We start from the raw sequence: 26564 nt of genomic DNA, 5'->3' as shown, positions 1-26564 counted from the left end.
GTACATTCTCGAAAGTACTTTAGTCTTTGGCTCAAGCAGTTCTGTCTCTAATTTCGATTTCTCCACCTGGAATCCTATTTTTTTATCCAGTTTGAAAACCTCTTGAATTTGAGCGTAATGTAACCAATCTCGCACCTTATTCTTTAATTTCTCCAAGCTCTGCAACCTCCAATTGTCTCCAATTTTTTCTATTATTTCCCAATATTTCGGCCAGCCGGCCTCCATATTGAGTCTTTTTTGGGCCTTAGCCTCCATTGGTGATAACCATCTCGGGGTCTTATTTTCTAATAAGTCTTTATATTTTGTCCAGACAATAAATATTGCTTTTCTGACAATATGGTTTTTGAACATTTTGTGAACCTTTACCTTGTCGTACCACAAATATGCATGCCATCCAAAAGCATTATTAAACCCTTCCAGATCTAGGACATCAGTGTTCTCTAAAAGTAACCAATCCTTCATCCAGCAGAAAGCTGCAGCTTCATAATATAACCTTAAGTCCGGCAGGGCAAATCCCCCTCTTTCCTTAGCATCAGTTAGAATTTTAAATTTTATCCTGGGCTTTTTGCCCTGCCAGACAAACTTAGAAATATATTTCTGCCATTTTCCAAAACATTCCACTCTGTCCACAATCTGTAGGGTTTGAAACAAAAACAACATCTTCGGCAATACATTCATTTTTATAGCTGCAATTCGACCCAACAAGGAAAGTTTCAATCTTGACCAAATTTCTAAGTCCTTTTTGATTTCTGACCAACATTTTTCATAATTGTCTTTAAATAAATTCAAATTTTTAGCAGACAAATTAACCCCTAGGTATTTCACTTTTTTAACCACATTTAACTCTGTCTCTGAAACCCATCTGTTTCTAAAGGTGTCAATTTCCCCCCCAAAACCTTGGTTTTTTGCTTATTTAACTTGAATCCCGCCACCCGACCAAACTCATAAATCAGTTCTAAAACTCTTTTTGTACTAGATTCTGGCTCCTGTAATGTTAAAACCAAGTTGTCTGCAAAAGCTTTCAGTTTGTATTGTTTCACTCCGACCTGTATTCCTTGCACCAACCGGTCCTCCCTAATCATGTTCAGAAGCACCTCCAGGACCGATATAAAAAGCAATGGGGAGATTGGGCAACCTTGTCGTGTCCCTTTTTCTATCTTAAATTCCTCCGTCACCACGTTATTTACAATTAATTTAGCCTTTTGTTCTGAATAAATTGCACTTACACGAAGGCATCCATTTACAACATTACCAGGTTATTATTTTGTGGGGCAACAATTTTTTAGAAAACGTCTGCGGCAAACCCGGAACTACCAGAACAGGTTACTTCTGGGTTCGCGGCTCACGCATGCGCAGAAGCGCTAAATCGTGCTGTGCGTGCGCAGACACACGCTTCAACGTGTGCCATTTTTGGGTTGCGGTGGGGCCTCTGGAACGAATCCCCACTGTACCCCAAGATTCCACTGTATATCTTTAGATGCCAGGCAGAAACATTCCTCTGCTCTGAGGCCTTTGGCTAAATAAATGACCTGTGGCCTTTTAAACTGTGCATGTGTGGAGAGGGGGGTTATTATTATTGTTTGTTACTATGTTATGTTTTTATATTGTAAACTGCTCTGTGATCCTTGGAGGAAGGATGGCATAGAAATAATACATACATACATACATACATACAACAATATTCGTTGACTTAAAATTTTATTATCTGACTGCAGTTCTCTGCCATAGAGTTCCTTTCTTCAAAGATGTCTTATTTTAATTCATCATCTTTTGCCCCCAATTTCATATTATTCTATTTGTTCTTTCCTATCCATCACAGCAGGAAAGGATTTCATACACCCCTCCAGTGAGTCCTGTACCAACTTATACTTCCTCGTCATCACCATTACATGTCCCAGTGCCTCGAGCGATCAGGATGGAGGAAGATGCCATCAGGCTCCCAGCCCACCTGCGTGAGTGTTCCTCCACTACTGGTATCATTGGGGTGGGAGGCGCCTTGCTTTTGTTGTTGTTGTATTTGTAGCTTTTATTTAGAACAATGGACTTTCCTCACAAATGCCATGGACAGTTGTTGTTCTTCCTTCCTCCTTCCACGGATTGGTTCTTTGACTGTCATGTGATACATATTTCACCGTCGACAGAAAGATGCATGGTGGGCTTTGTGTTCCCCAAATACTTTACTGGCAGGACACAGGGTGCTCCCAACTGGTCGCATGGTGTTTTCAGGTGCATTTGCTAGCAATGAGCTCTGGAGATTATTCTGCATAGGCAGAGCACACCTAATATGAACAACCTCAACTTTTCCAGCACTTGGTAAATCAGTGTCCAATGTTTACTCTATTTTGCTTTTTAGGAGATCACTTTAAAATGATTAGTGTGAGTTCCTACCATTGTGTGCATGTCTGGCACTTGACTCAAGTGCACATGCATTTAAATGATGTGTGTGAAGACTAAAGCACCATGTAGTGCACTGCTTTGCTCATGCTACAACCAGTAAGGTCTGTGTTTAACTGTTTGGTAGTATTTCAGATTATTTTATTTAACTTTTAGACCTCTTTTTAGGCAAAATTGCCTACCAAAGAGTGTTTACAGTAATATACAAATACATATGCTTAAAATCCAACAATAAAACCATTCAAAACACTTAAAATGCCCAGTTTTATCCAAAAGAAGTATATAGGCATCATTCCAGATAAAGAAGTAATTCACCTAAAGTCATCCAGTATTCTGGGGTAGCACCCAAAGGCCATAATGATAAAACCTGTAAGGCCCATTTAACATTAACAAGGGATGGGGTTTGCCTGATCCCATTCGGAAACGAGTTCCATAATTGAGCAGACACTTCCTGGAAAGGCCGCGTTCCATGTGTTCACCAAACTCATTGGTGCTACATCTGGCATTTCCACAGGTTCCCCCAGAATGGATCTTAAAGTATGGGATGGCAGGTTGATACAGGTGCATGTGACCCTTAAGGTAAACTCATCCCAAACAATTTAGAGCTTTAAAAGTCAGCCCCAACACTTTGAATTGGGCCCAGAACACACTGGCAACCAGTGTACCCAACACAATAATATGTCTAATGTGTTCTAATTGCCTGGCCCCAACCAATAGCTGGGTGAGCACATTTTGAACCAGTTGGTTTTTGAACGGTCTTCAGAAGCAGCACCAAGAATTCACTAATACAGTGGTACCTCGGTTCTCAAATGCCTTGGTACTCAAACAACTTGGAACCCAAACACTGCAAACCCGGAAGTAACTGTTCTGGTTTGGGAACTTTTTTCAGAAGCTGAACGTGCTCCGTTTTGAGTGCCACACTTCTGTTTTGAGTGTTATGCTGAGGTCTATCTGGTTTTGCTATTATATTGCGTTTTTGTTTCTGCGGCTTTTTTGTTTTGTTTATGTGACTCTGTGGAACCCAGTTGAGCTTGACTGATTGATTGTGTGACTGCAGTACATTGTTTATTGCTTTCATTTTATGGATCAATGGTCTCATTAGATAGTAAAATTCATGTTAAATTGCTATTTTAGGGGTTGTTTTTAAAAGTCTGGAACGGATATCGGTCCATTTTGCATTACTTTCTATAGGAAAGCACGTCTTGGTTTTAGAATGCTTTGGTTTTGGAACGGACTTCCGGAACAGATTAAGTTTGAGAACCAAGGTACCACAGTACATTGCCGACTGTCGCAAGGTTTCTTCTCCCTAGATAGGGATTCCAGCAGCCATAGCAGCCATCCAGATTAAAATTATCTCCTGCTACTGCTGCCACTTGGACTTCTCTGTTTGCACCAGATCCCAGAGGTCATACGAGCTCAAACTTGGTCCTTCGGGGGGAGCACAACCCCATCTAAAAGAAGTTGAATAGAGCAATTGGTTTCCCTCTGCACAGAATCTCTGTCTTGCCTCGATTAAGATTCTGGTTGTTTACCTTCATCTAGCCCAGTATTTTCCCCAGACGTGCTTCAGAAACTCAATGGGGACAATTTTGCATGTTAAAATCAGTATAGGGCAGCCACTCCCAACCCAGTATCCTCCTTATGTTTTAGATTACAACTCTTGTCATTCCTGAAAATTAGCCCTGCTCCTTATGGCTGATGGGAGCCCCTCATTATCTGTTGGGCACCATGTGTTTGGGTCAGATTGCAGGAGAGAAAACTTGCACTGAAGAAGCTATATTAATATGCCCCCTTAGGACTGTGCTTTAATCTGTTGGGTTATTTGGATTTCCAGACTTCCTCTTGTCCCTTTTCAATGTCCCATTTTAACTTGTTTAATCTCAGCTCATTATCTGTAATGATGCCCTGAAACTGCCTCCTCTCCCCACTCAATCAGCCCAAGGGGGGAAATGCTGCCAGAATTTTGGTTTCTTTGTGCTATTGCACAAGATGGTCTTACCATGTATCATTAAGTGCTTTCTCACGTGGTGTGTGGAATACCCTGGGGCAATTTCTTCTTGGAAATGCCCAAAAAGTATATGAGTATATGAGGGCACTTTGTAGTGTTTGCCAGAAACAGGTAAGCAAAAACCCTTCCCTCAGAAGCACTGGATGTCGTGCCAAATCGCAAGTGTGTTTGAATCATTGATTTTTAACAAGTACATGGAGGACGGAAAGGATGGGGTAGAATTCTGTTTTGCTCTCTTTTTCCATGGCCTTTGCAGTAAATGTAACCCAGCATTGGAGTTTTTATTTCTTTTGTTCCCATATAGCATAAACAATGTATGTACTGAAGATCAATTACTTAACTGTGTTTGTGGGTTAAGGCATTGCATAGGCACATGCTTACAGGCCGGGGTTTGTTTTCTAACACAGTTCTCCACTAGTGAATGGTGGAGTTAAAGACATCTAAGAGATTCTGAACGTGAGAGCAAGCGGGAGAGGGCTGTGGGTTTTGGAGGAGAGAAAAGCAGGCCAACCTTTTTGGGTGAGAGTGGAGGAGAAACCAGCCCTAGACTATAAGAGCTGTCTAGGGCAGTGGTTACCAGACTTTTTGGTGTGGTGACTTCTTGTCTTACTGGCACATGAATTTTGGACTTTAGACCTCCGGTAGCCAAAAGTTTTGTACAGTTTAATTTCAGTACTGCCTGTTTTGCAACCATTGCTTGAGACATCCAAGCAAAAGTTTACACAATTGTAGCACTTACAAAGTTATTCACAGTTTTGTTTATGGGAATGTAAGAAAACCAGACATCTGATTGCAGTATATTGCTTCATAAGCTACAAAAATTACTCTAAAAACATGATTATACAAACTCTGTGTGTGTGTGTGTGTAGGCGGGTGTCAGTGGGATCACTGAGCTTCTGTTTTGCAACTAGTACATTTATGCGGGGGTTGGTGATTGTCAGGCATAGGCTCAGATCATTATAGATAAAGATAGTATTTATTATTTTGACTAAGCAAATTTCAAATTACTCTTGGCTTATCTATTAACTAATCCTACATGCATCAGACACAAATTGTAATAGCTGCTTGAAACAACTCTCTGTCCACACACCTTGCAGTAAACGGTCAACAGTTCTTCCGCCAGAGAGCAGCTCCCCAGTGTTAAATTGTGAGACTCAAGCCTTTGCCATCAGACTCTGAAAGAGCTTGAGGGCCAAGTTAAGTGTTAAAATGGTTCTATTTTATTAAATGTAATATAATAAAATGAGAAGATCTGCAAAAACCAATTAAACCAAATCATCAGGACAAGTGGTCCGTATAGCAATGAAGAATCAGGTAGCGTCAGGTCCTTTCTTTCTCCTTGGCGGATTTACACCTGCAAACACGGCAAAGAATTGGAAGGAAATGCTCCCTCCCTGCTGTCCAACGTTTGCCAAAGTGTGCAGGATGCCAACCCTAAAGGGCACCCTGGAGGACCACAAAGCCAAAGGTAGCAGAAAGTGACTGAAGAGTGCCCTTAACCTAGTAATGCCTCAGGTGTTTTTCTATTTTTTAACAACCAGTTTTTAAAATTTTCTCTCATCTGCCTAGATTAATGTATATGCTGCTGCAAACCCAATTAGTATTTTCCAGCAGCATGAAGTACACAAAAAGCAAGATCTCCAAAGGCCAATCAGGGACTTCCTGCTTCCCCATCAAATTCCTACTGGGCCTCCAAAGGGCAACCAAAGGGTGCGGTGAAGAAGAAGAAGAAGAGTGGTCTGAGGGCAGTGCCTGGATTATAAAGCCTATATCACCTGGCCTTTCGGTACCCGGCTAGAAAACCTCACTTGCCTTTCCTTATCCTCCCTGAGGATAAACCACTCAAGGCCAGAATGGCATTCTGACATTCAGTTATAAGCATCAACACAACATTAAGAATATGCCAAGAAAACAAGAAGTTGGAAGAGGTATTCATCATTTCAGTTAAGGATTAAAAGTAGTTATTATTTGGTGTTTGTTTGTGGGTCGCAAGCCACAGTTTGGGAAACACTGATCTTGGGTAGTAGTAGGAGTGGTTTAGGTAGGCCTGGTTTGGACCTCTCTGAAGTGTAAAAAGATGTGCCTAAAGTCCTTCTTAAGTCAGGCATATTGAGAGGAATACATTTTAACTGTCACTGATAATTTTCTAATTGCAAAGTTGTAGTTGTTTTGATCTATTGTTTCCCACCACTTATAAAAAGAAAATTAGTATAATTAAAAACGGGTTTTCCTATTTGTGTTGTAATTTTCAGGACCATTAATTAGAGCTCGACATGACTGCTAGTACCAATTTGCATACAACCCATCACATGTTGTGGTTGGCAAATGCTTCCAGAAGACAAGGCAGACAATTTTCCTTCCAGGCTGCAGCTGTGGCAAAAATGGCCAACCCTTTTTTGGGGCTGTGACAGATGGGTTAGTAATTATTTTGCTTTTGCTAGCTAGTAACTCTGTGGGTTTATTTGAGAGGCTGCACCAATATTTTATTCTTATTGCTGTTTTGCAAGACTCTGCATATAGTCATTTGTCTATACAGGGGGCAGCCCCACCAGAAGGGGGCTGGGCTGGGTTTACGTTCACTCTGTCGACCCACACAATGACTCGGAATGCACAAATGGGGAATAGCCTATAATCATTTATTTCTATAGACCCTGGATTCATACATACTTACATCCAGGGAACTGTGGCATATCATGGCTCCAGGTGTTTTCCCTTGAGCAGTTAAAGGCACACACCTTCTTCCCCACTTTGTGTTTACTGACTATAATCTGGTGAGACCCTGCTAAGCGTGAACAAGCCCAGGACTTCATGTGCCAGATGCAGCCCTTTCAAGCTATAGCTGTTATTGGAGGTGGGGCAGAGCTAAGAGGGGCAGTCACAGGCAGTGTGTACGTATAAAATGTGGGAGTAGGATGGGATTCATTGGTGCTTAGGACCTGGCCTTAGAGTTGACACCGTTGGGGCAACCACTGCTGAGGACCAGCCACCATCAATTACAACTGGACTGCCTGGGAGATTTGGGCACCCTTGGATTGGGGGGGGCCCTCCTCCTCTGCATGTGTGCCTGCCCAGATGCAGGGGGGGGGGGTGAGAGCCACTGCTGCTCCGTACAGCTCTGCTGTGGCTTGTTCACATGCCTCCCTGCCAAAGCATCTGCCACTGCAGATTGCTTGCTTACTTACCTCCGCTTGCTTGCTTGCTTGCTACCTCCTTCTTCTAGGTGATAGTGATGAATTTTCTTTCTGAGCCCAATTGCCACTGCCCAAAGGGAGGGAGCCACTGAGCAAGTGGAGTTCACAGCAGGAAGATCATCCCTCCCAAACCCAGAAGTGTCCCTGTCTAGTTATGAGGGGGTGCCATTTTTGGGCCAAAAATATTCCATTGGTTTTCTGGCTGAATATTTTTAGCTGAGGCGCTCCAGTGCTTTATAAAAATAGGTGGGGCAATAAAGTAGACAGGCTTGTGACCAATCCAGTTACTCATTCATCAGATCACTTACTGTATATTCACCTCTCACAGCAAAAGTCAACAGTAGACTCTATGTGACCACATGCAGGCACACCTCATTTTATTATACTTTGCTTTATTGCACTTCACAGATATTGCTCCTTACAGCTGCAGGCAGCCTGGCCACTTCCAGGGGAAGGAAGCCCCCCCCCCCTGCCCCTCTTCCGGCCATGGGAGTGGAGCTGGCTAGGGCTAGAGCTAGGCTTCCCCCCTCCCGACCCTGCAGCCGGGTGGGGCCTGGCTAAATAGACTACAGTATAAACATAACTTTTATATGCCCTGGGAAACAAAACCAACAAAGTGTAACTTGTTTTATTGCAGTGGTCTGGAACCAAATTCCCAATATCTCTGAGGTAGGCTGTATCAATTTGTACTTGCTGCCCTGCCTCTGTCACACTCTCAAGCCCTCGGGAAGTAAGAAGCAACCAGAACATTCTGGTGAAGCGGAAAGTGGCTAGGAAAGAATTCTTGCTGTTCTGGTCCACTGCAGTGTGCTTCAGTTTCCCCATATATGGGTGATGAGGAGTTCCTGGATCTGAAATGAGCAGATATGCTGACCCAAAGTCAAAGACCTACTTCAGTTGGCACTTAGAGCAGATTTGCTTCTTGTTGACATGTGTGTTAGTTTACTGCCTGCATACTGAAATGTGCGGTTCCAAGCAGAGTGTGTGCAGTGTTTGAGGAGCAGGGCGGCCAAACCGCTCCAGTCCCTGTGAGCGAATGGGCTCTGCTGTGGTCTCCAGAGGCTGCACTCCTGAAGGCCAACCTAGGCGGGGCAGAGGCACCTACAGTTGTTCATCTGCCTGCCCTTTCTGTGCCTAAAGCAAAGCGTCTAAAGGGGATGTTTCAGGCACTTTTCTCCCAGCCCAGCTGGGAGCAGATCAGAACCCTAGGCAAGCATTATTGCCTGTTACCATTGCAAGTAACGGAAGAGAGAGCATCTCTCTTCCCCTTGATAGTCCCCCATTGTAGGTTCCTGCACAATCAGCAAGTGCAGTCCAGCTCTTTCCCTTACACAGTGGTAGTTGCATGTACAGTCAAACCTCGGCTCCTGAACGCCTCTGTTTTGGAACATTTCAACTCCCGAACGTCAAAAACCCAAAAGTAAATGCTCCGGTTTTCGAACGTTTTTCAGAAGCTGAATGTCTGATGTGGCTTCCACTTGAGTGCAGGAAGCTCCTACAACCAATAGGAAGCCGCGCCTCAGTTGTTGAGCATTTTGGAAGCTGAGGGGGAAGGAGAGAGTTCACTCCCTTCCCAAACTGTTCCCCTACACCCATTTTTAAATTCATGAGCAGGAATTTTTAAGAAGTGCCTGTCTGCAGTACATCATACAATTCTTACTGGAGCAGTGACCTCTTGGTAGCCATCAAACCTAATTGAGAGGTTATTTCAAAAGCCTGCTTCCATGCCTTAACTGGATACTGTTTCAGGCTTTTTTCTGGAATCTGCACTGTGTTGTTTCAGTTTTATTAGATTTATTGTTGTGTATTGAGTCAAAGGATTTTATATTTGTATTATTATTGTCTGTATTTGCATTAGGGTAAAGTAACTGCCTTTTGGTTCCAGAGGGTACAGCTACTATTGGTTCATTTAAGCTGCTGTATTTGGATCCTCTGTCTTATTGGTTCCCTCCAAAAGGCAGGACTGTGATTGCCTGATATTGTTCCCTCCAAAATGTATCCTTTCTAGCTAGTTCCCTGTCCCTATAAATGTAGCTTTCCTCTCCCCAGTCTTTAGTCTTGTTTGCTTTAATAAAGAAGTGTTACTAGAGAACTGTCTCCAGCATGTTATATCAAGAGAGCTGAAATCACAAACCCCACGTCACAACATTTATAATCTAATAAATAATAATAATAATAGTTGGATTCAATGGCCCTTGTGGTCTCTTCCAACTCTATGATTCTATATGCTACAGGCCTTTCTGAACCTACTTTTCAGTGAGGAAACCTTCATGCTCCGGATTGCCACTGGGTGTCATTTGAATTGCTTTTCTACATTCTGTACTAACTACTGGATTGAAGTCCTTCTGGCATGCAGGGGCCTAGGAGGGGGTGGACCACCCCAGTTGCCCTCACTGAGGGGGGTGACATTTGGCGTGCCCGTGACTCCCAAGCCTACCCCGGAGCTGTTGGGGTAAGTGGGGGAGCTGCACCACTTTGCTGGCAGCATTCCCCCCTTCCCCCTTTGTTTTGACAGCTGGGAAGGGGCTTGGGAATCACGGGTGGGCGGGGGCTGAATGTCCGCCTTGCGCAGCTCGGTCCATCCCCGTGGACTGCTTGCTCCGCCCCCGGCTGCAGGGCAGCGCGGGCATATGCTCCACCACTGCTGCCATGCTGATTATATCCACGATGGGTGGCACCTACATGTGTGTGTTAAGTAATGCTGTAAAGAGTGAAAAAAGAATTATTCCAAAACACCCACTGTTAAGCTGATAATTTGATTTCTCATGAATTGCTCTTAAAACTCTGAAAATGTAGTGTACAATTAAACTTGATGTGGAGCCTGTCGCTGGTGTAATCGAGCCAACATGAAGCATTTTAAGTCCAAATTAATTTCAAAACAAGAGAGTTGGATCAGTCTCAGTTTTAAAAAGAACATTTTAATGTTTTCTCTGAGCTTTGGGTCATTATATACAGCCTGGTATAAAACTCCCCCTCCCAACCCCTCTCTGCTTAAAGCCAACAGCAACAAACCCCCCCCACTGTATTTGAAGGGAAATTTCCCTTTTTGGGTTTCTGTGTCTCTGGAAAGAATTTTCAAGGAAGGCAGACACCAGTTCCCAGCTACATGCTTCCTGATAAGGAAGTAGCTCCAGTAAAGGCAGCTATAAATAACTCTGTGTGTGTGTTAATTTTGAAAATGAAGGGAGATTTATTTACTGATGTTCCTCTAAAGAGAGAATGGCTTTGGATTAGAAGCACGGGTTTTCCTTTTACAGGTTTTCCTTGTTGTAGAGCTGTTTACTCTGTTGTTTATCCTGCTAAGTGGATGAAATGAGTAACTCGAAATCTGATGTGCTGGGAGTGTTTCTGCTCATTACAGTGCAGGTTCCAGCATAATCTCCATATTTTTCTTCTCCTCACTGCACCCTTTTTAAAGGAAACATGCAGTCTGAAGTAGAGTTCTGGTAAAATTGCTCACTCCTTTTTTCTTTTTGGTTGGTCCTAAGAAAGGCATAGTTTAATTATCTTTGTGTGGACTTCTTGACAGGTTTTCCTCTACAATCCTTTTTGAGAGAACCCTTTTTTGTTTTGTCCGCCCTCCTCCCCCAAACCTGTGTAGAGGGCTTTTCCCACCCTAGTCCTTCATTTCCACAGAACATGCACAATTAATACAGTATTAATTAATTATGGGGAGAGGTTGGCACAAGACATGAGGCTTTCCAGCTTATGAAGCAAATGCTTTGATGCTGAGCTTTAAAGACCATTTCCGTCAGCTCCAGCCAGCAGAGCAGCGGAATGATATTTAAACCAGCCTCTCCTTACCAAGTTTAGAAAGTAAGAACCACTCTGTCCTGAAGAGAATTTCCAAAGCACAACAGAACAAAGGATTGGAGAACAGAAGAACTGCTGAAGTCTTCCAGCAGAGGAGAGATGGGGAGCTGGTGGCTGCCTAGAGGCCACTGGACTGACGCTTCGGTCATCCCTGACGTTTGGCCAGTGCTGGCTGGGGCTGAAGTGAGAAAGGGTTCCACAGCACCTGCAGCGCCCCAGGTGCCCCACACCTGAGACAAGAGCAGAGGTCAGCAAACTTTTTCACCAGGGGGCTGGTCCACTGTCCCTCAGACCTTGTGGGGGGCCGGACTATATTTTTTTGGGGGGGGGGATGAACGAATTCCTATGCCCCACAAATAACCCAGAGATGCATTTTAAATAAAAGGACACATTCTACTCATGTAAAAACATGCGGGTCAGATGTAGAAGGTGATTGGGCTGGATCTGGCCCCCGGGCCTTAGTTTGCCTACCCATGTACAAGAGTCTCAGTAGGACAATTTCCATAAGCTTCCATTTGTAAAACAAATAGATGACATTTGAAAGGGTGCTAGTGTACCCCTGAATGACTATTTTGTTGTTGTTTTTTAATTTTTTATTGGTTTTTCACAATTTATATAAACACAAACATACAAACACATATACAAACATGTATAATTTCAAATCCCTTTTTCTTAAACCTTACTTCACCGACTTCCCTGTACCTCCCCTTTCTGCATCCCAATTCCCAAATTTGTTTCAGCAAATCCTCCCCTTGATTTTATCTAATTTTCCCTTGCTCTTTTCTTTTACTTAATCTTTTACAGCTGTAGTCCCCTTTTTTCTATAACCTCAACATTTTAGCACTCATTAATTTTACAGTATTTCTTAAGGTAAATTTTAAATTTCTTCCCATCTTCTTCCGCCGTCTCAGATTCTGCCAGTCATTTCAGCCAGTCCCATGTAATCGATCACCTTCATCTGCCACTCTTCCAAGGTGGGTAGATCCTGTGTCTTCCAATACTTTGCGATGAGAATTCTTGCTGCTGTAGTAGCATACATAAAAAAGTCCTGTCTTTCTTTGGCACCAATTGGCCGACAATGCCCAAGAGAAAGGCTTCTGGTTTCTTGGGAAAAGTACATTTAAGTACCTTTTTCATTTCATTATATATCATTTCCCAGAAGGCCTTAATCTTCGGGCACGTCCACCAAAGGTGAAAAAAAGTACCTTCAGTTTCTTTACATTTCCAACACTTATTGTCAGGCAAATGGTAGATTTTTGCTAGCTTGACTGGGGTCATGTACCACCTGTAAATCATTTTCATAATATTCTCTCTTAAGGCATTACATGCCGTAAATTTTATACCGGTGGTCCACAACTGTTCCCAGTCAGCAAACATAATGTTATGACCAATGTCTTGTGCCCACTTAATCATGGCTGATTTAACTGTTTCATCTTGTGTATTCCATTTCAACAACAAGTTGTACATTCTTGACAAGTTTTTAGTATTGGGTTCTAACAGTTCTGTTTCTAATTTTGATTTCTCCACCTGGAAGCCAATTTTCCTGTCCTGTTTGTAAACCTCCTTTATTTGATAATAATGGAGCCAATCTCGTACTTTCACCTTCAATTTCTCGAAACTCTGTAATTTCAGTTTATCTCCCTCCTGTTCCAAAATTTCCCAATATTTTGGCCATTTGGCCTCCATATTGAGCTTTTTCACGGCTTTTGCCTCCATTGGAGACAACCACCTTGGGGTTTTATTTTCCAACAAATCCTTATATCTAATCCAAACGTTGTATAATGCTTTCCTAACTATATGATTTTTAAAAGCTTTATGAGCTTTAACCTTGTCGTACCATATATATGCATGCCACCCGAATACATTATTAAAGCCTTCCAAGTCCAAGATATCTGTATTCTCAAGAAGTAGCCAGTCTTTCATCCAGCAGAAAGCTGCTGATTCATAGTACAGTTTTAAGTCTGGCAGGGCAACTCCCCCTCTTTCCTTTGCATCAGTTAAAATTTTAAATTTTATTCTGGGTTTTTTGCCCTGCCAGACAAACTTTGATATATCTTTCTGCCACCTCTTGAAACAATCCATCTTATCCACAATTTGCAATGTTTGGAATAAAAACAACATTCTAGGCAAAACATTCATCTTGATAACAGCAATTCGGCCTAACAAGGAAAGCTTCAAATTTGACCATATTTCTAAATCTTTTTTTACATCTGTCCAACATTTCTCATAATTGTCTTTAAATAAATTCACATTCCTAGATGTCATATTAATCCCCAAGTATTTCACCTTCTTAACCACAGTTAAACCTGTTTCATTCTGGAACCTCTCCCTTTCAATAACTGTTAAACTGAATGACTATTTTGTTCAGGCAATTATGTTGTGAACAGCCCTGAGACCTGTGAGTATAGGGCAGTATACCAATATACTATTACGACTAATAATAATAATAATAATAATAATAATAATAATAATAGTAATAATATAAATAGGAAGGAGGCTGAAGGGGCAATTCTTCCCCATGGTTATAAATGCTGTTAAGAGAATATGAGCAGTATATATTCTTTCTTTTAATCCTTGGAGAGCAACTTCCCCCACAGAATTTACCGTATTTTTTGCACCATAACACTCACTTTTTTCCTCCTAGAAAGTAAGGGGAAATGTCTGTGCGTGTTATGGAGGAAATGCCTACAGGTGGCATGCCTACGGATTTTCCTCCTCTAAAAACTACGTGCGTGTTATGTTCGGGTGCGTGTTATAGAGCGAAAAATACGGTAATTTCTTTGAGAGTGACCAGAATTTTAAATCATGATTGCTGGAACTTATGACTAGACAAAGTTTCAGGATAAACTAAAATTAAAACAAATGCTGGTGAAGGAGGGAAGAGAGGCAACATACGAACCCCAGTCTCATGGTGGCTCCTTCCTGCTCACGCAGATAGGGGTAAAGCATGTTTCAGCCTTGCATGCGAACGAGGTGCAGGAAAGGAAGGCCAGAAGCCATTTAGAGCATAAACTTCCCCATCACAAGGTCACTTGTATATTTCTCTGTCCTTGCTACCTTCTGATCCTCTCTGGAAGCAAGGAAGATCTAGAACTCCAATCATTCCACAAAATGATTGTAATCCAACAATATGAAAGCTGCTGCAGTAATACATTTTAAAAGTTCAACCCCAACTTTGATATAAAGTTTGCCTTAAGAGAATTTGTTTTTTAAGCCACAAAAAGCTAAACAATTAAGTGGCTTGGTGGATCATTCTGGATATAATTTCCCTTACTTGTAATACAACTACCTAGTACTTCATTGGTTCTTCTACAACAGAAATAAAATGCGAATAGGGAGAAGTCTGAAAGGCAATGCATGTTGGATGTGTCTTGGTGCAGTTGCTGATGATGGTAAATGAATTTTTTGATTTGCAAGAATACCAAGCTTATTCTCTCTCTTTCATTTCCTCGAAGCCAACTACCCCTTTCAGTATTTGCACTTTTTGCTGGTTTTCACTTCCCTCTGATGACTTGGCAGAGACATCTTTTCAAAATTCCCCTCTCATGCCGTTACTTCTTGTTCCCTCTTTTTTCCTGTGTAAGGCACTGGAGTTAATATCCAGCTTCTTTAAAAACATCTCTGCGACCTTTTTGTGGTTTGGGCCCAGGCTTTTCGTTTTATTCTCACTGACTCTACTACAGTAATTATGATTCCATTTCATGAGGAGAAGGCAATCCAAGCCGTATATATGCAAGTGCAGAATATCCCAGATTACAGCATTGCAGGCAGAATTCAGAGTCCTAAGGGTCTCTGCTTTAATTTTACTTAAAGCAAGTTTAAAGCCTTCATGGATACAAATACAGTGGTACCTCGGGTTACATATGCTTCAGGTTACATATGCTTCAGGTTACAGACTCCACTAACCCAGAAATAGTACCTTCGGTTAAGAACTTTGCTTCAGGATGAGAACAGAAATTGTGCAGCTGTGGTGGGGCGGCAGCAGGAGGCCCCATTGGCTAAAGTGGTGCTTCAGGTTAAGAAGAGTTTCAGGTTAAGACCGGACCTCCAGAACGAATTAAGTACTTAAACTGAGGTACCACTGTATATGCTAAAAAGAAGCCTGGTATCAATCCAGTATTAACTGCAATGCATGAGTATGATGTGCTGAAAATCAGGTATGGTGTGGACATTTTGAAAAAAGAAAGCCTGCAAAAATATTAAGAGAGTTACTTTTTGGTTTTCCATAGTTGACGAGATTAGGGACAAGGTGTCCAGAAGCATCTTAGAAGGAGAGAGAGAACATGACAAATGAAGTGCATATTAGCAAGAGTGCTGTGTAAGAAAGAAGAAGTCCCCATGGTTGTGAGAGTGGGATATAGTGGGTGGAAGGAGTTGGAGAACTGGAAGGAGAAAACCATGGTTTAGTCAAAGAAAAGATGTGCCAAGAGTGTGAGGCAATGAGATCATGAAAGGGGAGAAGATTTTTTGATCAACAGAATACCACATTTCACTGCATAATTGCCACACTCCAAAAAAATTCGTTAATTACCTTTCATTATGTAATTGTTACATGATATAATTGTGTTTTCCCCCGCCACTTAAACAGAGCAACAAGGTGGCATTGTGGATACGCATTTCTCGCGCGTGCATTGTGAGCTGTGAGTGTAGAATTCTCAGCGCATGTGCTGCCAGTGTATCGTATTTCCGTAGGCGCGAGGGGTCCTAAAACTGGCATGTTTCCACAAATGGATGAAGTGTTTGTGTATGTGAATGAAATGCGTAACAATGGCTGTGGTGTATTGTATGAAATGTTGCAAATGAAGGCAGAAGAAATTGATAGAAACTATGAAAATTCTGAAGGGGCGGGGGTAGATTGTGCAAAAGATACAGGATAACTCCTACCCCTGGTTTTGCAATCTTCAATGAAACCCCAAAAAACTGCAAATTAGTTACTGTATATATATATTTAAAAACCTATAGATTATGAATAGTTTCCTTATCTTTGTATTATTTACTGAATGCTGGGAGAGACACTTGTTTTCTGACCTGAAATGGGAAAATTGCAACTTACTGTAAATCTGGCAGTGCACCTGGTTATATCCCTTGTGCTAAGGTGCTTCATAAAATGTTTTCTGTTATTCATTAAGTGTTGGCTCTCAACAAGATTCACAAGAGGTCTGTGAGAACAGTTTTTATAGGTTTGCTCCCCTCTTTTAGCTCCCCTTTCAAAAGAATCCCATTTTTTAAATAAAGTTCCTCAATGTGAAAGTTTATTTAAAATAAAACCACACTGCACTTTACAGGCACACACACACACACACACACTAAAAAAACAACAACCCCGAAAGCTGACTCCAAAATGCTGTCCTGCCAGATCTTAGGAAATATAATGGAACAATTTGGCTCCAATCCTAAACACATTTGCCTGTCCGTAAGTTGTTTTACAATCAATTTGTCAGTGTGCTAAGGGTTCTTTGTTCCTGATTTCAAAGCAAGGGATTAGCATGTAGGATATTCTCCCCGTATCCCTGCTTCGTCATTGCTATTATTTCTCCTTTTTCACTTTCCTAAAATCCCAGCCAGCACTGCTTGTGCAAAGACTTTTCCAGAGAGAGAGAGTTTGAGGTGGACTTACTTTAAAAAAGTGCTGTCTGTGGAGGAAGGGAGAGGTTTGTGGGCAAACAATCATGGGTAACGGGGGGGGGGGCTGCTTGCCCTGCCTGAAAGAGGACCTGTTCATCCCCAAATTCTGGCTGCAGAACCAGCAGCAGCGTAGGTTGAGCTTGCAAAAAAGAAAAAGAAAAAAGAAATCTCTTCAAACAGCCTCCGCTCAAAGGCCACACTTCTGAGGGAAATTTCCTTTTTGGGGAAGTTGCTGCAAAGGAATTTCCTGTGTGGGCAGACATAGCTTCCTGACTTGAAGGCTTATTGGATGGGGAAAGAGTTCATAATGGAATGACAAATTAAAGACATAGCAGTCCAATTCCCTTCAAAACAGCTATCAGATGAGCTCAGCCCATGCGCCATTCCACTCCCGCGCAGGATGAAAATAAAATGCTTCTCTCCTGACAGGATTCACTCTGAGGCTTCAAGCACATCCTTCCCACAGACTCCCCTGGACTGTGATCTCACTTTCTCCCTTGTTAGCAATTACCTGCTGATGGTTCTAGTTAAAGATGGCTTCTTTGTCTGACTCATTTTCAATCAAGAGCAAATGTCTTTTGTGAAAGAACCTTCTCTATAAAAGCAAATCTGCACAAGGTAAACCTTTCCCTTTTTCCCTACCAAAGAAATACTGGTTTCCTGGTTTGGATCTTTGCACCATGTGACTCAAAAGTCCTAGGGCAGCAGTTTGACTCCAGCATTTATAAACTTGTTACACCAGACGTCACCCTGAGGCCGGGCGCAGTCCTTCCCGTTTTGCCAAGAGAAGCAGTGGGCAAACGGGGCGCTGCATCTACTACTTCCACCACCTGAGGCAGTTGCTTCACCCTGCCTCACTGATGAGCCAGCTCTGCCTGAGGCACATGTCTAGGTCATTGCCATACATACCTGACTTCCACACCCCACTCTCCTCACATATACCCTTTTGACTATAAAAGGACTTGCTTTTTATGGACTAATCTGTTGACCATTGGTGATAAGGAACTGCAGGCAGGCAGGCAAGTGAGCAGGCTGGCAGAGGAGGAATTGAGCCCAGTCCAGCCTGGGCAACCAGCATAAAAATGTTGTCAGCCCTGGAGGAGGGATGGATCTCTATGTTTGTCAGTCCCCAAGGCTAGTATAAGGTTTTTGTTGTCATCGTACTTTTATGAAATATATATAATTTTATTTTTAAAAATTGTCTATTAGCACCCTCTGAAGAAGTGTGCATGCACACGAAAGCTTATACAGTGGTACCTCAGGTTAAGAACTTAATTCGTTCTGGAGGTCTGTTCTTAACCTGAAACTGTTCTTAACCTGAGGTCCCACTTTAGCTAATGGGACCTCCCACTGCCGCTGGGTTAGCGGAGTCTGTAAACTGAAGCGTCTGTAACCTGAAGCAACTGTAACCCAAGGTACCACTGTACCAAGAACACACTTAGTTGGTCTCTAAGGTGCTACTAGACAATTTTTAATTTATATATATGTATATTTCGACTGCATCAGACCAACACAGCTACCTACCTGAATCACACTTTTATGTTTATCTAAAATGTTCCAACCGGTTAAATCTTGACCAACCAATTGAAGACCAGTGACTACAGCTGTGGTATACCCCTAGAACCCTTTCCACGTATGTTTGCTACCTGGCTCCTGTGCATTGCAAAGACTTGTGAGGAGCTGGGACTAGCCCTATATTCTGATACAGTACAGAGCAACCATGCCTCCTAGATTGTCTCTAATCAGACCAGGTCACTTTAAGTCAGCAACATACAGCTATCCTGACCTTTTCTTCCCCAGAAAACTTTGAGGTTAAAGTTTTCTGCTGCTGTTAGTCAGAAATGGCTAGTCCTTTAAAAAAAGTAATCCAGGATCATTAAGGAGGTAGACCTTGTTTATAGACCAATTTCTGATTGGTTACAGGGATACCCAATCTCATATCTCAACTTTTGATAAGATCATAGACGATCATAGAATCATAGAGTTGGAAGAGACCACAAGGGCCATCAAGTCTAACCCCCTGCCAAGCAGGAAACACCATCAGAGCACTCCTGACATATGGTTGTCAAGCCTCTGCTTAAAGACCTCCAAAGTAGGAGACTCCACCACACTCCTTGGCAGCAAATTCCACTGTCAAACAGCTCTTACTGTCAGGAAGTTCTTCCTCATGTTTAGGTGGAATCTTCTTTCTTGTAGTTTGGATCCATTGCTCCGTGTCCGCTTCTCTGGAGCAGCAGAAAACAACCTTTCTCCCTCCTCTATGTGACATCCTTTTATATATTTGAACATGGCTATCATATCACCCCTTAACCTCCTCTTCTCCAGGCTAAACATGCCCAGCTCCCTTAGCCGTTCCTCATAAGGCATCGTTTCCAGGCCTTTGACCATTTTGGTTGCCCTCCTCTGGACACGTTCTAGTTTGTCAGTGTCCTTCTTGAATTGTGGTGCCCAGAACTGGACACAGTACTCCAGGTGAGGTATGACCAGAGCAGAATACAGTGGCACTATTACTTCCCTTGATCTAGATGCTATACTCCTATTGATGCAGTAGTCCGTCCCAAATTCCCATAAAAATATGTTTAGCTTCCTAGAACCATCAGATGAAGAATCTATATATGTTGTCGCAGGCCATCTTCTCTGCAAGGGATTCTGCACCTGCTTTGAAATAGAAGACTCTGTCATCAGCTTTCATTTAAAGTCTGTGCCTGAGATTTTGTGTCTTCCTTTCTTTCTCCTCTCTCTCCTTGTCCTACAGTCCCAAATAAATGTTTTATACTGGAATATTTGATTTCACTGAATTAAAAAGAAATTTCTCACTAAAATCCTACCCATGAGCCAGACTGCACAGGTGTTAAGCCAGACTGCTCTTGTGTTCTAAGGATATTTACTGGTTATCGTTCTGTGAGCTGTAGGCTTTGGGGAAGTAAATGCAAAGCTCCTTACTTTCTAGTTTGTTAAGGGTGCTGGGAATTGCAGTTCTGTGAGGGGTAAACTACTGTTCCCAGGATTCTTTGAGGGAAGCTTTAGATGTGTGGTGTGGTGTGGACGTCTTACACCCTTCCATTGTGAGAAAAGTCGCTACTCTCTGCTTCCTGTTCTTTAACCAATCACTGATTCATAAGAGAAGTCTATAAGCACACACATACAGAATTTAGAACAGGACATTTCAAATGCAAAAATAGTTATGTATGACAGATAAATGTAATGAAATTTATCTGGTCTTTAGAATTTGAATTTTGTAATTATGGAATTAGGTTTAGAGTTGAATAATGTTGTTACAGCATTGAATGTTATTTCACATGCCCCAGAGGCAAACCCACATTTGCCACCAAGTGTGAACTCATCAGGGAAGTGCAGTCAATAACAACTATATGATAAGTTACAGATGGGTAGCCGTGTTGGTCTGCCATAGTCAAAATAAAAAAATTCCTTCCTGTAGCACCTTAAAGACCAACTAAGTCTGCCAATCTCCGATTCCCACCACCCTTCTGAGTAATACCCCTCCCCACCTTCTCTATATATAGAAGGATCTGGCAACTTCTGTTTCAGTGTATCTGAAGAAGTGTGCATGCACACGAAAGCTTATACCAAGAACTAACTTAGTTGGTCTTTAAGGTGCTACAGGAAGGAATTTTTTTATTTTAACTATATGATAAGTTTGTCTTTGTGATACATTTGTGTTGTATTCACATTCTGCACTATATGTGAAGTGTACACTTAAAATGCACTTAAAGTGTATTCTGAAAATACACTGTTTCCTGCTTGGCAGGGGGTTGGACTCGATGGCCCTTGTGGTCTATTCCAACTCTATGATTCTATGATTCTATGAAAACTATAATGTGCAAAGCTATCCCTAGATGTCTGAAAATTAGTGTCTGCCTCAAATGCATCTAGTAAAGCTTTCTGCAGGTATTTCTGAAAGGCCTGATGAGAAATGGGGTCTTTTCTCTCTCTCTTTTAACACATATTGCCTTGTTACGACCAGATGAACTACGTATTCAAAGGAACAACTGGTGTTTTGCTTGAGGGAAATTTCCTTTCTGAGGAAGTTAGTCATGCAAAAATGTGAAAGAAGACTCTAATGTGTGTAGAGGGAGTGCCCTGGTTGCACATTTCCTGGAAAAGGCAGCTGTTGACATACTATTGACTAATGCAAAGTCTGTCTGTTTGAAGACAGCTCCTTTCTCGATTCTCATTCCAAAGGGCATGGAGGGGACATTGCATGGTGTTTTTTTGGTTCAACCACTAGAACTCCTCAGTTTAAAAAAGCTTAGGCATGAGGCCTGTGAAAGACCTACTCAGTATAAAGCAATTTTATCTGCTCAGTTGACCCCCTAAATTGCCTTAACAGGTAACCCTAGAGGAGTAGGCATGTTAACCAGCAAAAACAACTTTTACTTATGGCAGGTATCCTGTTCATGGAGATCCGTAACTGTCAAAGCCAGCACTGTGAATTGTATCTGGAAACTAGCAGGTGACATTGCATCTCTTGATGGAGAGGTGTAGCTGCGGTCTCTTGAACCAGCCCTTGCTAGGAAGCTGGCCAGGACCCTGCCAGTATTGTTCCCACCATTATGGAAAAAGTGAGCCAGACCTTCAAAATTCTCAGAAATGTAGACTCTGAAAATATGAGCAAAGAAAAACTGAATAGAGAGGTAGCTGATTACTTTCCTTCTGCTTCTTTTAACCTTTTGCTTGTCTCTCCCAACTTATTTTTTGCTGGTTTGGGGGCTAGAAATGTTTTCATATAAAAACACAAAAAAGAAGGTTGGCATTCTCGGTATTCTATTCTGAGTTCCAGTTGTATCTAAAGTATCAGAACTTCCACAAAGTTTGCTTTTCATTATTTCATGACATTGAGGTGAAGAAAGATGCAAACAGAGGAAACCCCCTGTTTAGTAGGAAAATGCTACTGTCAAAATCAGGAAATACTTTGAAGAAGAAGAAACCAAAACAAAAAGCACAGTAATCTGTGATTAAACTTCTGAACCCACCTCTCTTCAGTAGACTGGAAATTCTAGAAGCCTAATAATTCAGGATAGATATCCATATGTCCAATATATTTTGCAGAATGCTCATGCTAAGATTTTGAGATTGCAATATTATGCATGCTGGTTTAGGGCTGCATGTCTCCAGTAAATCCAGCGAATGTGAACCGTCTTTTTTTTTTTTTTTTACATTAGCCATGGTCACATGATCATATCTCAGCTTCATAAACAGATGTGAACAAGCTTCATGTTCCTGCTTTGCCCTTCCTGTCGCACAAGTAGGAAGATGATCCAAGATGCTACAGTTAAGCATAGCTTCCCATTATATTAGAACCGAGAACTGTCCCTAATGGCCTTCAAAGAAGCCAACCATGGCTTCAGATGCTGGTTTATTAATAGTTTCTGTAGTCTGTAATGTATCAACATTGCAGAATGCAGTTCAATTAAGAGTATTTATTCATAGGTATTTATTTCATAATATGTTCTTTGCTTTAATGTATCTGGCATGAAACTTGTAGCATGCTATAGAGATGGCTAAAGAGGGGTGTGTTAAATACAGTGGACCCCCAGGTTATGTTACCTTCGGGTAACGTAACTTTCAGGTTGTGAACCCGGAAAACCCGGAAGTGTATTCTTCTGGGTTTCACTGCGCACGCATGCACAGAAGCACTCTGTGCGCCACACACATGTGCAGAAGCAATGCCTCTACTTGCGGATTTTTCGGGGTACATACGAACTCCTGGAACAAATTACATTCATATCCAGAGGGTCCACTGTACATAGGATCTGGGTTGTTACATCCATACAATAAATTTACAGTACATGGCATTCCCCAAAGAACTCTGGGAACCTTAGTTTGTTCAGGGTGCTGGGAATTGTAGTTCTGTGAGGGCTAAACTGCAGTCCCCTGTATTCTTCGAGGAAGCAATTACTATTTATTTTAGCTATTTATTTCATAAAATTTATACACTACTTGATTGTAAACAAACAAACAAACAAACAAACAAACAAACAAACTCAAGGCTGGATTAATGCACCATATTATACATAGGGCTGGCTCTGAAGACAGAAATTTCAATTAGTGCCGAATTCAGTGGCCAGGTTGCTCACTGGGACAATACAGTTTGTGCATGTTACACCAATCCTGGTCTGGCTGCACTGGCTGACAATTACCTTCCGAGCCCAATTTTGACTTATAAAGCCTTAAATGGTTCAGTATTGCAGCATCTCATGGATCACCTCTCCCTATATAAACTGACCAGACTTTGCGCTCATCCTCTATGTGTACCTCCTAGGGCTGGGCGATATCTGGTTTTCAATATCAGCTAAACATTGTCATATATGGATAGGAACTACACAGAGGCGAACAGGATAGTGTCTTGGAAACTGCTAATACTTAAGGGTCTAAAACTGATAAATGATGATATTACCAATCACCTCATGGTCACTTTCGTTAGCAGGCAAGCCAAAATGCATCCAAACAGGATTTTTGGTTTTGGGATTGGCTGTCAAATGGTGGTATTCAGGACAATCCAAAGTACGGTGTTGAGTTATAGTGAATATAAATAATCAGGGACTGCCAGACTGCAGGCGGCAGAAGCGGCAGCAGCCTTGTGGTGGCAGAATCAACAACGGCCGGGGGGCAGAAGCAGTGGCAGCCATAAGTGGCACAATAATCAGCAGCCTGCGAGGCCCTGTCATGGCGCCTGCAGTAGTGGTGGCCTGCAAGGCCTTGCGGTAGCGGCAGCAGAGGTGGAGGCGGCCTGCAAGGCCTCGCTGAGACAGGCTGCTGCAACTTCTTCCACCACCAAGAGGACTTGCAGGTCACTGCCATTTCTCGCTGCCTGGCTAAGGCCTTGCAAGCCCCACTGATTGTGTCGTGGCCACTGCAAGTCCTCGCAGGCCGCCGCCACCACTGCCACCACCTCCCGCTGCCGCTGTGAGGACTCGCAGGCCGCTGCCACTTCTGCTGCCAAATATGTTTACAGGAGAGAGGGTTATAATAATACCTTATTCTTTATATCCCACCCATCAGACTAGGTTTCCCCAGCCACTCTGGGCAGCTCTCATCATCATCATCAAGTGATAAAACTTCAAACATTAAAAACTTCCCTAAACAGGGCTGTTTTCAGATGTCTTCTAAAAGTCAGATACAGTGGTACCTCGGGTTAAGAACTTAATTCATTCCGGAGGTCTGTTCTTAACCTGAAACTGTTCTTAACCTGAAGCACCACTTTAGCTAATGGGGCCTCCTGCTGCCGCCGCGCCACTGCTGCGCAATTTCTATTCTCATCCTGAAGCAAAGTTCTTAACCCAAGGTACTATTTCTGGGTTAGCGGAGTCTGTAACCTGAAGCGTCTGTAACCCGAGGTACCACTGTAGTTGTTTATTTCCTTGACATCTGATGGGAGGGTGTTTCACAGGGTGGGCGCCACTACCAAGAAGGCCCTCTGCCTGGTTCCCTGTAACCTCACTTTTCGCAGGGAGGGAACCGCCAGGAGGCCCTCAGAGCTGGACCTCAGTGTCCGGGCAGAACGATGGGGGTGGAGACGCTCCTTCGGTATACTGGGCTGAAGCTGTTTAGGGCTTACAAGGTCAGCACCAACACTTTGAATTGTGCTCAGGAACGAACTGGAAACCAATGTAGGTCTTTCAGGACCGGTGTTATATGTTTCTTTTTTTAACTATTTGTGCTTTTATCTTGTATTTTTATCTTGTGAGCTGCTCTGATTTCCTTTGATGAAGGATGGTATATAAATTAATAACAACAACAGCAATATCAGGAAAAATTCACAACCATACCTTAAAACATAAACTACTAATCAGATTAGAATTACCTCAACTTTCAAGCATCTGTTTAGGCTTATCTAAACAAGAACATTTTTAGCAGGCAGAGAAAAGAATACAGTCAAAGTGACTACTTGATCTCAATATATTGATCTCAATATATTAAAGTGGTATAAATGTGCTTTAAATGCATGGTGTAAATATGACCCCAACAGACTCTCCTAGAATTAAGCATGACCTTCAAGGTCTCATTTGTAATCGGTGAAAAGAAAAAAGCTAGATTTTTCTGCCTGTATCCACCAGATGATTCTTTCTTTTCCATTGCAAACCATCCATCTACATATTTTATACATAACAACTGACCAGAGTTGTGCAAACTGGGAACTTTCCCTAGGCTAAATTACACAATTCTGAGAAATGATCTGAGCAAATGGAGGAACTGAATCCTTTGCTACACATTTGAATAGCTGCATATTTCTTCAGGTGTTGAGAAAGCTAAGCAAATAACTCTCTTCCTCCTCAATCAATACAAGGGGCTTTAAGCAGGGGAAAGGGGCACACTTCCTTCTCCAGCACGTTGAAGATTTCATAATCCACACACATTACTTTCTGTTCATGAATACAAGTAGCAACACGTTTGAAAACTGGATTGGCATCTCTTACTCTGGACATGTGCCAGAGCAACACAGCAGAAGGCAACCCCTGCTCCTCCCGTCTGTTTGCTTCCCAGGCCTCTTGGCCAACCCTCCCTCACCTGCTGGGTGTTGCACCTGGAGATCTGCTTCCCATGGCAGAAAAGACCAAGGATGGACAGCAGGGCTGGAGAACTGGTAGATAGGAGAATCCACATCTTCCGTCTTTACTGTTTTGGCAAGAGATGTGATAGGGTTGCCATATTTTGAAAATGGCCTTCCGTTTTCATCATCATTATTTATTAAATTAGTATGCTGCTCTTACTGGTACAGTTCATTTGATAATGACCAGTTATTGATATAGTTCCATTTGCAGACTGTCTCATCCCAAAAGGTCAAGAACAGATTAATGCATAACTCCCCCACCCACCCACTTTAAACTTGGTATAGTTACTAAGGAATAAAGGTGTCCCCTTTGTCTAGTTAACTCTCTGTTTATATCAAGGGCCACATTCCTCTTTCCATCCCAGTCAGCTCTCAACAGAACTGAATGGTTGGTTTCTGAACTGAAGTCTTCGCTGAGGTCCAGCCCTTGCACTGTTTCTCACTAACCTGACAGACATTCCAAAGATGTCTCTGGCGGGCAGTATCTACTACTGTTTTGTTGTTAACTTTCAGCTCTCTTACTCACCAGGGAACAGTTGTGGAGGCTCTTCATACATTGAAGCTGTAATCCATTAACCCTACTTGATCCTTTTTCCTCTTTGCTGCTTCTCTCTGGATGGTCTTACTGCTCAGGTCACAAATTTAGTGGTATACTAAATGATCAAGGCATCAGAGTGATCCTGGGCGAACAAATTTCCATTTTCAAGGGAAAACCAACTTAGAAGAGAGTGAAACAGAGTTTTTGCAGGATGAAAACCACCAATCAAGAAGGAAGCCACTCCAAAGTTAGAGGAGAAAGGAGGCAAAGGACCGTTTATAAGGAAGTCCACATCGAGTTTCTGAAAAAGACATTTTAAGATAACGTGTACCCCAGATATGAGACCAGGGAGGCATTGGCAAGGTGCATCAGAGTCGAGGAAGATTGTGTGCACAAGAACAGCCAGAACAAAGAGGACTGGTT

General features: G+C 42.3%; 2 protein-coding genes across 5 annotated transcripts in view; both read left to right on the top strand.

The window, feature by feature from the left end:
* TTC38 (tetratricopeptide repeat domain 38) overlaps nt 1-20660 on the top strand; it is a 256120-nt gene extending 235460 nt beyond the window's left edge. For all 3 annotated transcript variants that reach the window (XM_083503399.1, XM_083503400.1, XM_083503401.1), the window contains one exon: nt 20647-20660. The gene's annotated coding sequence lies outside the window, so the exon portion shown is untranslated. The remainder of the gene's footprint in view (nt 1-20646) is intronic.
* ETV6 (ETS variant transcription factor 6) overlaps nt 1-26564 on the top strand; it is a 166111-nt gene that overhangs the window by 73165 nt on the left and 66382 nt on the right. Inside the window, exon 2 of one of the 2 annotated variants that reach the window (XM_083503472.1) lies at nt 1823-1952. In XM_083503472.1, the coding sequence (XP_083359598.1) occupies nt 1823-1952 (130 nt within the window). Of the gene's footprint in view, nt 1-1819; nt 1953-26564 lie in introns of both variants that reach the window. The other variant, XM_083503471.1, reaches the window with a different exon arrangement.

This window comes from Podarcis liolepis (assembly GCF_965112155.1).
Source record: "Podarcis liolepis genome assembly, chromosome: 5".
Lineage (NCBI taxonomy): Eukaryota > Metazoa > Chordata > Lepidosauria > Squamata > Lacertidae > Podarcis > Podarcis liolepis.
The sequence above is the reverse complement of the archived record's forward strand: the minus strand, read 5'-3'. Positions and strand labels throughout refer to the sequence as shown.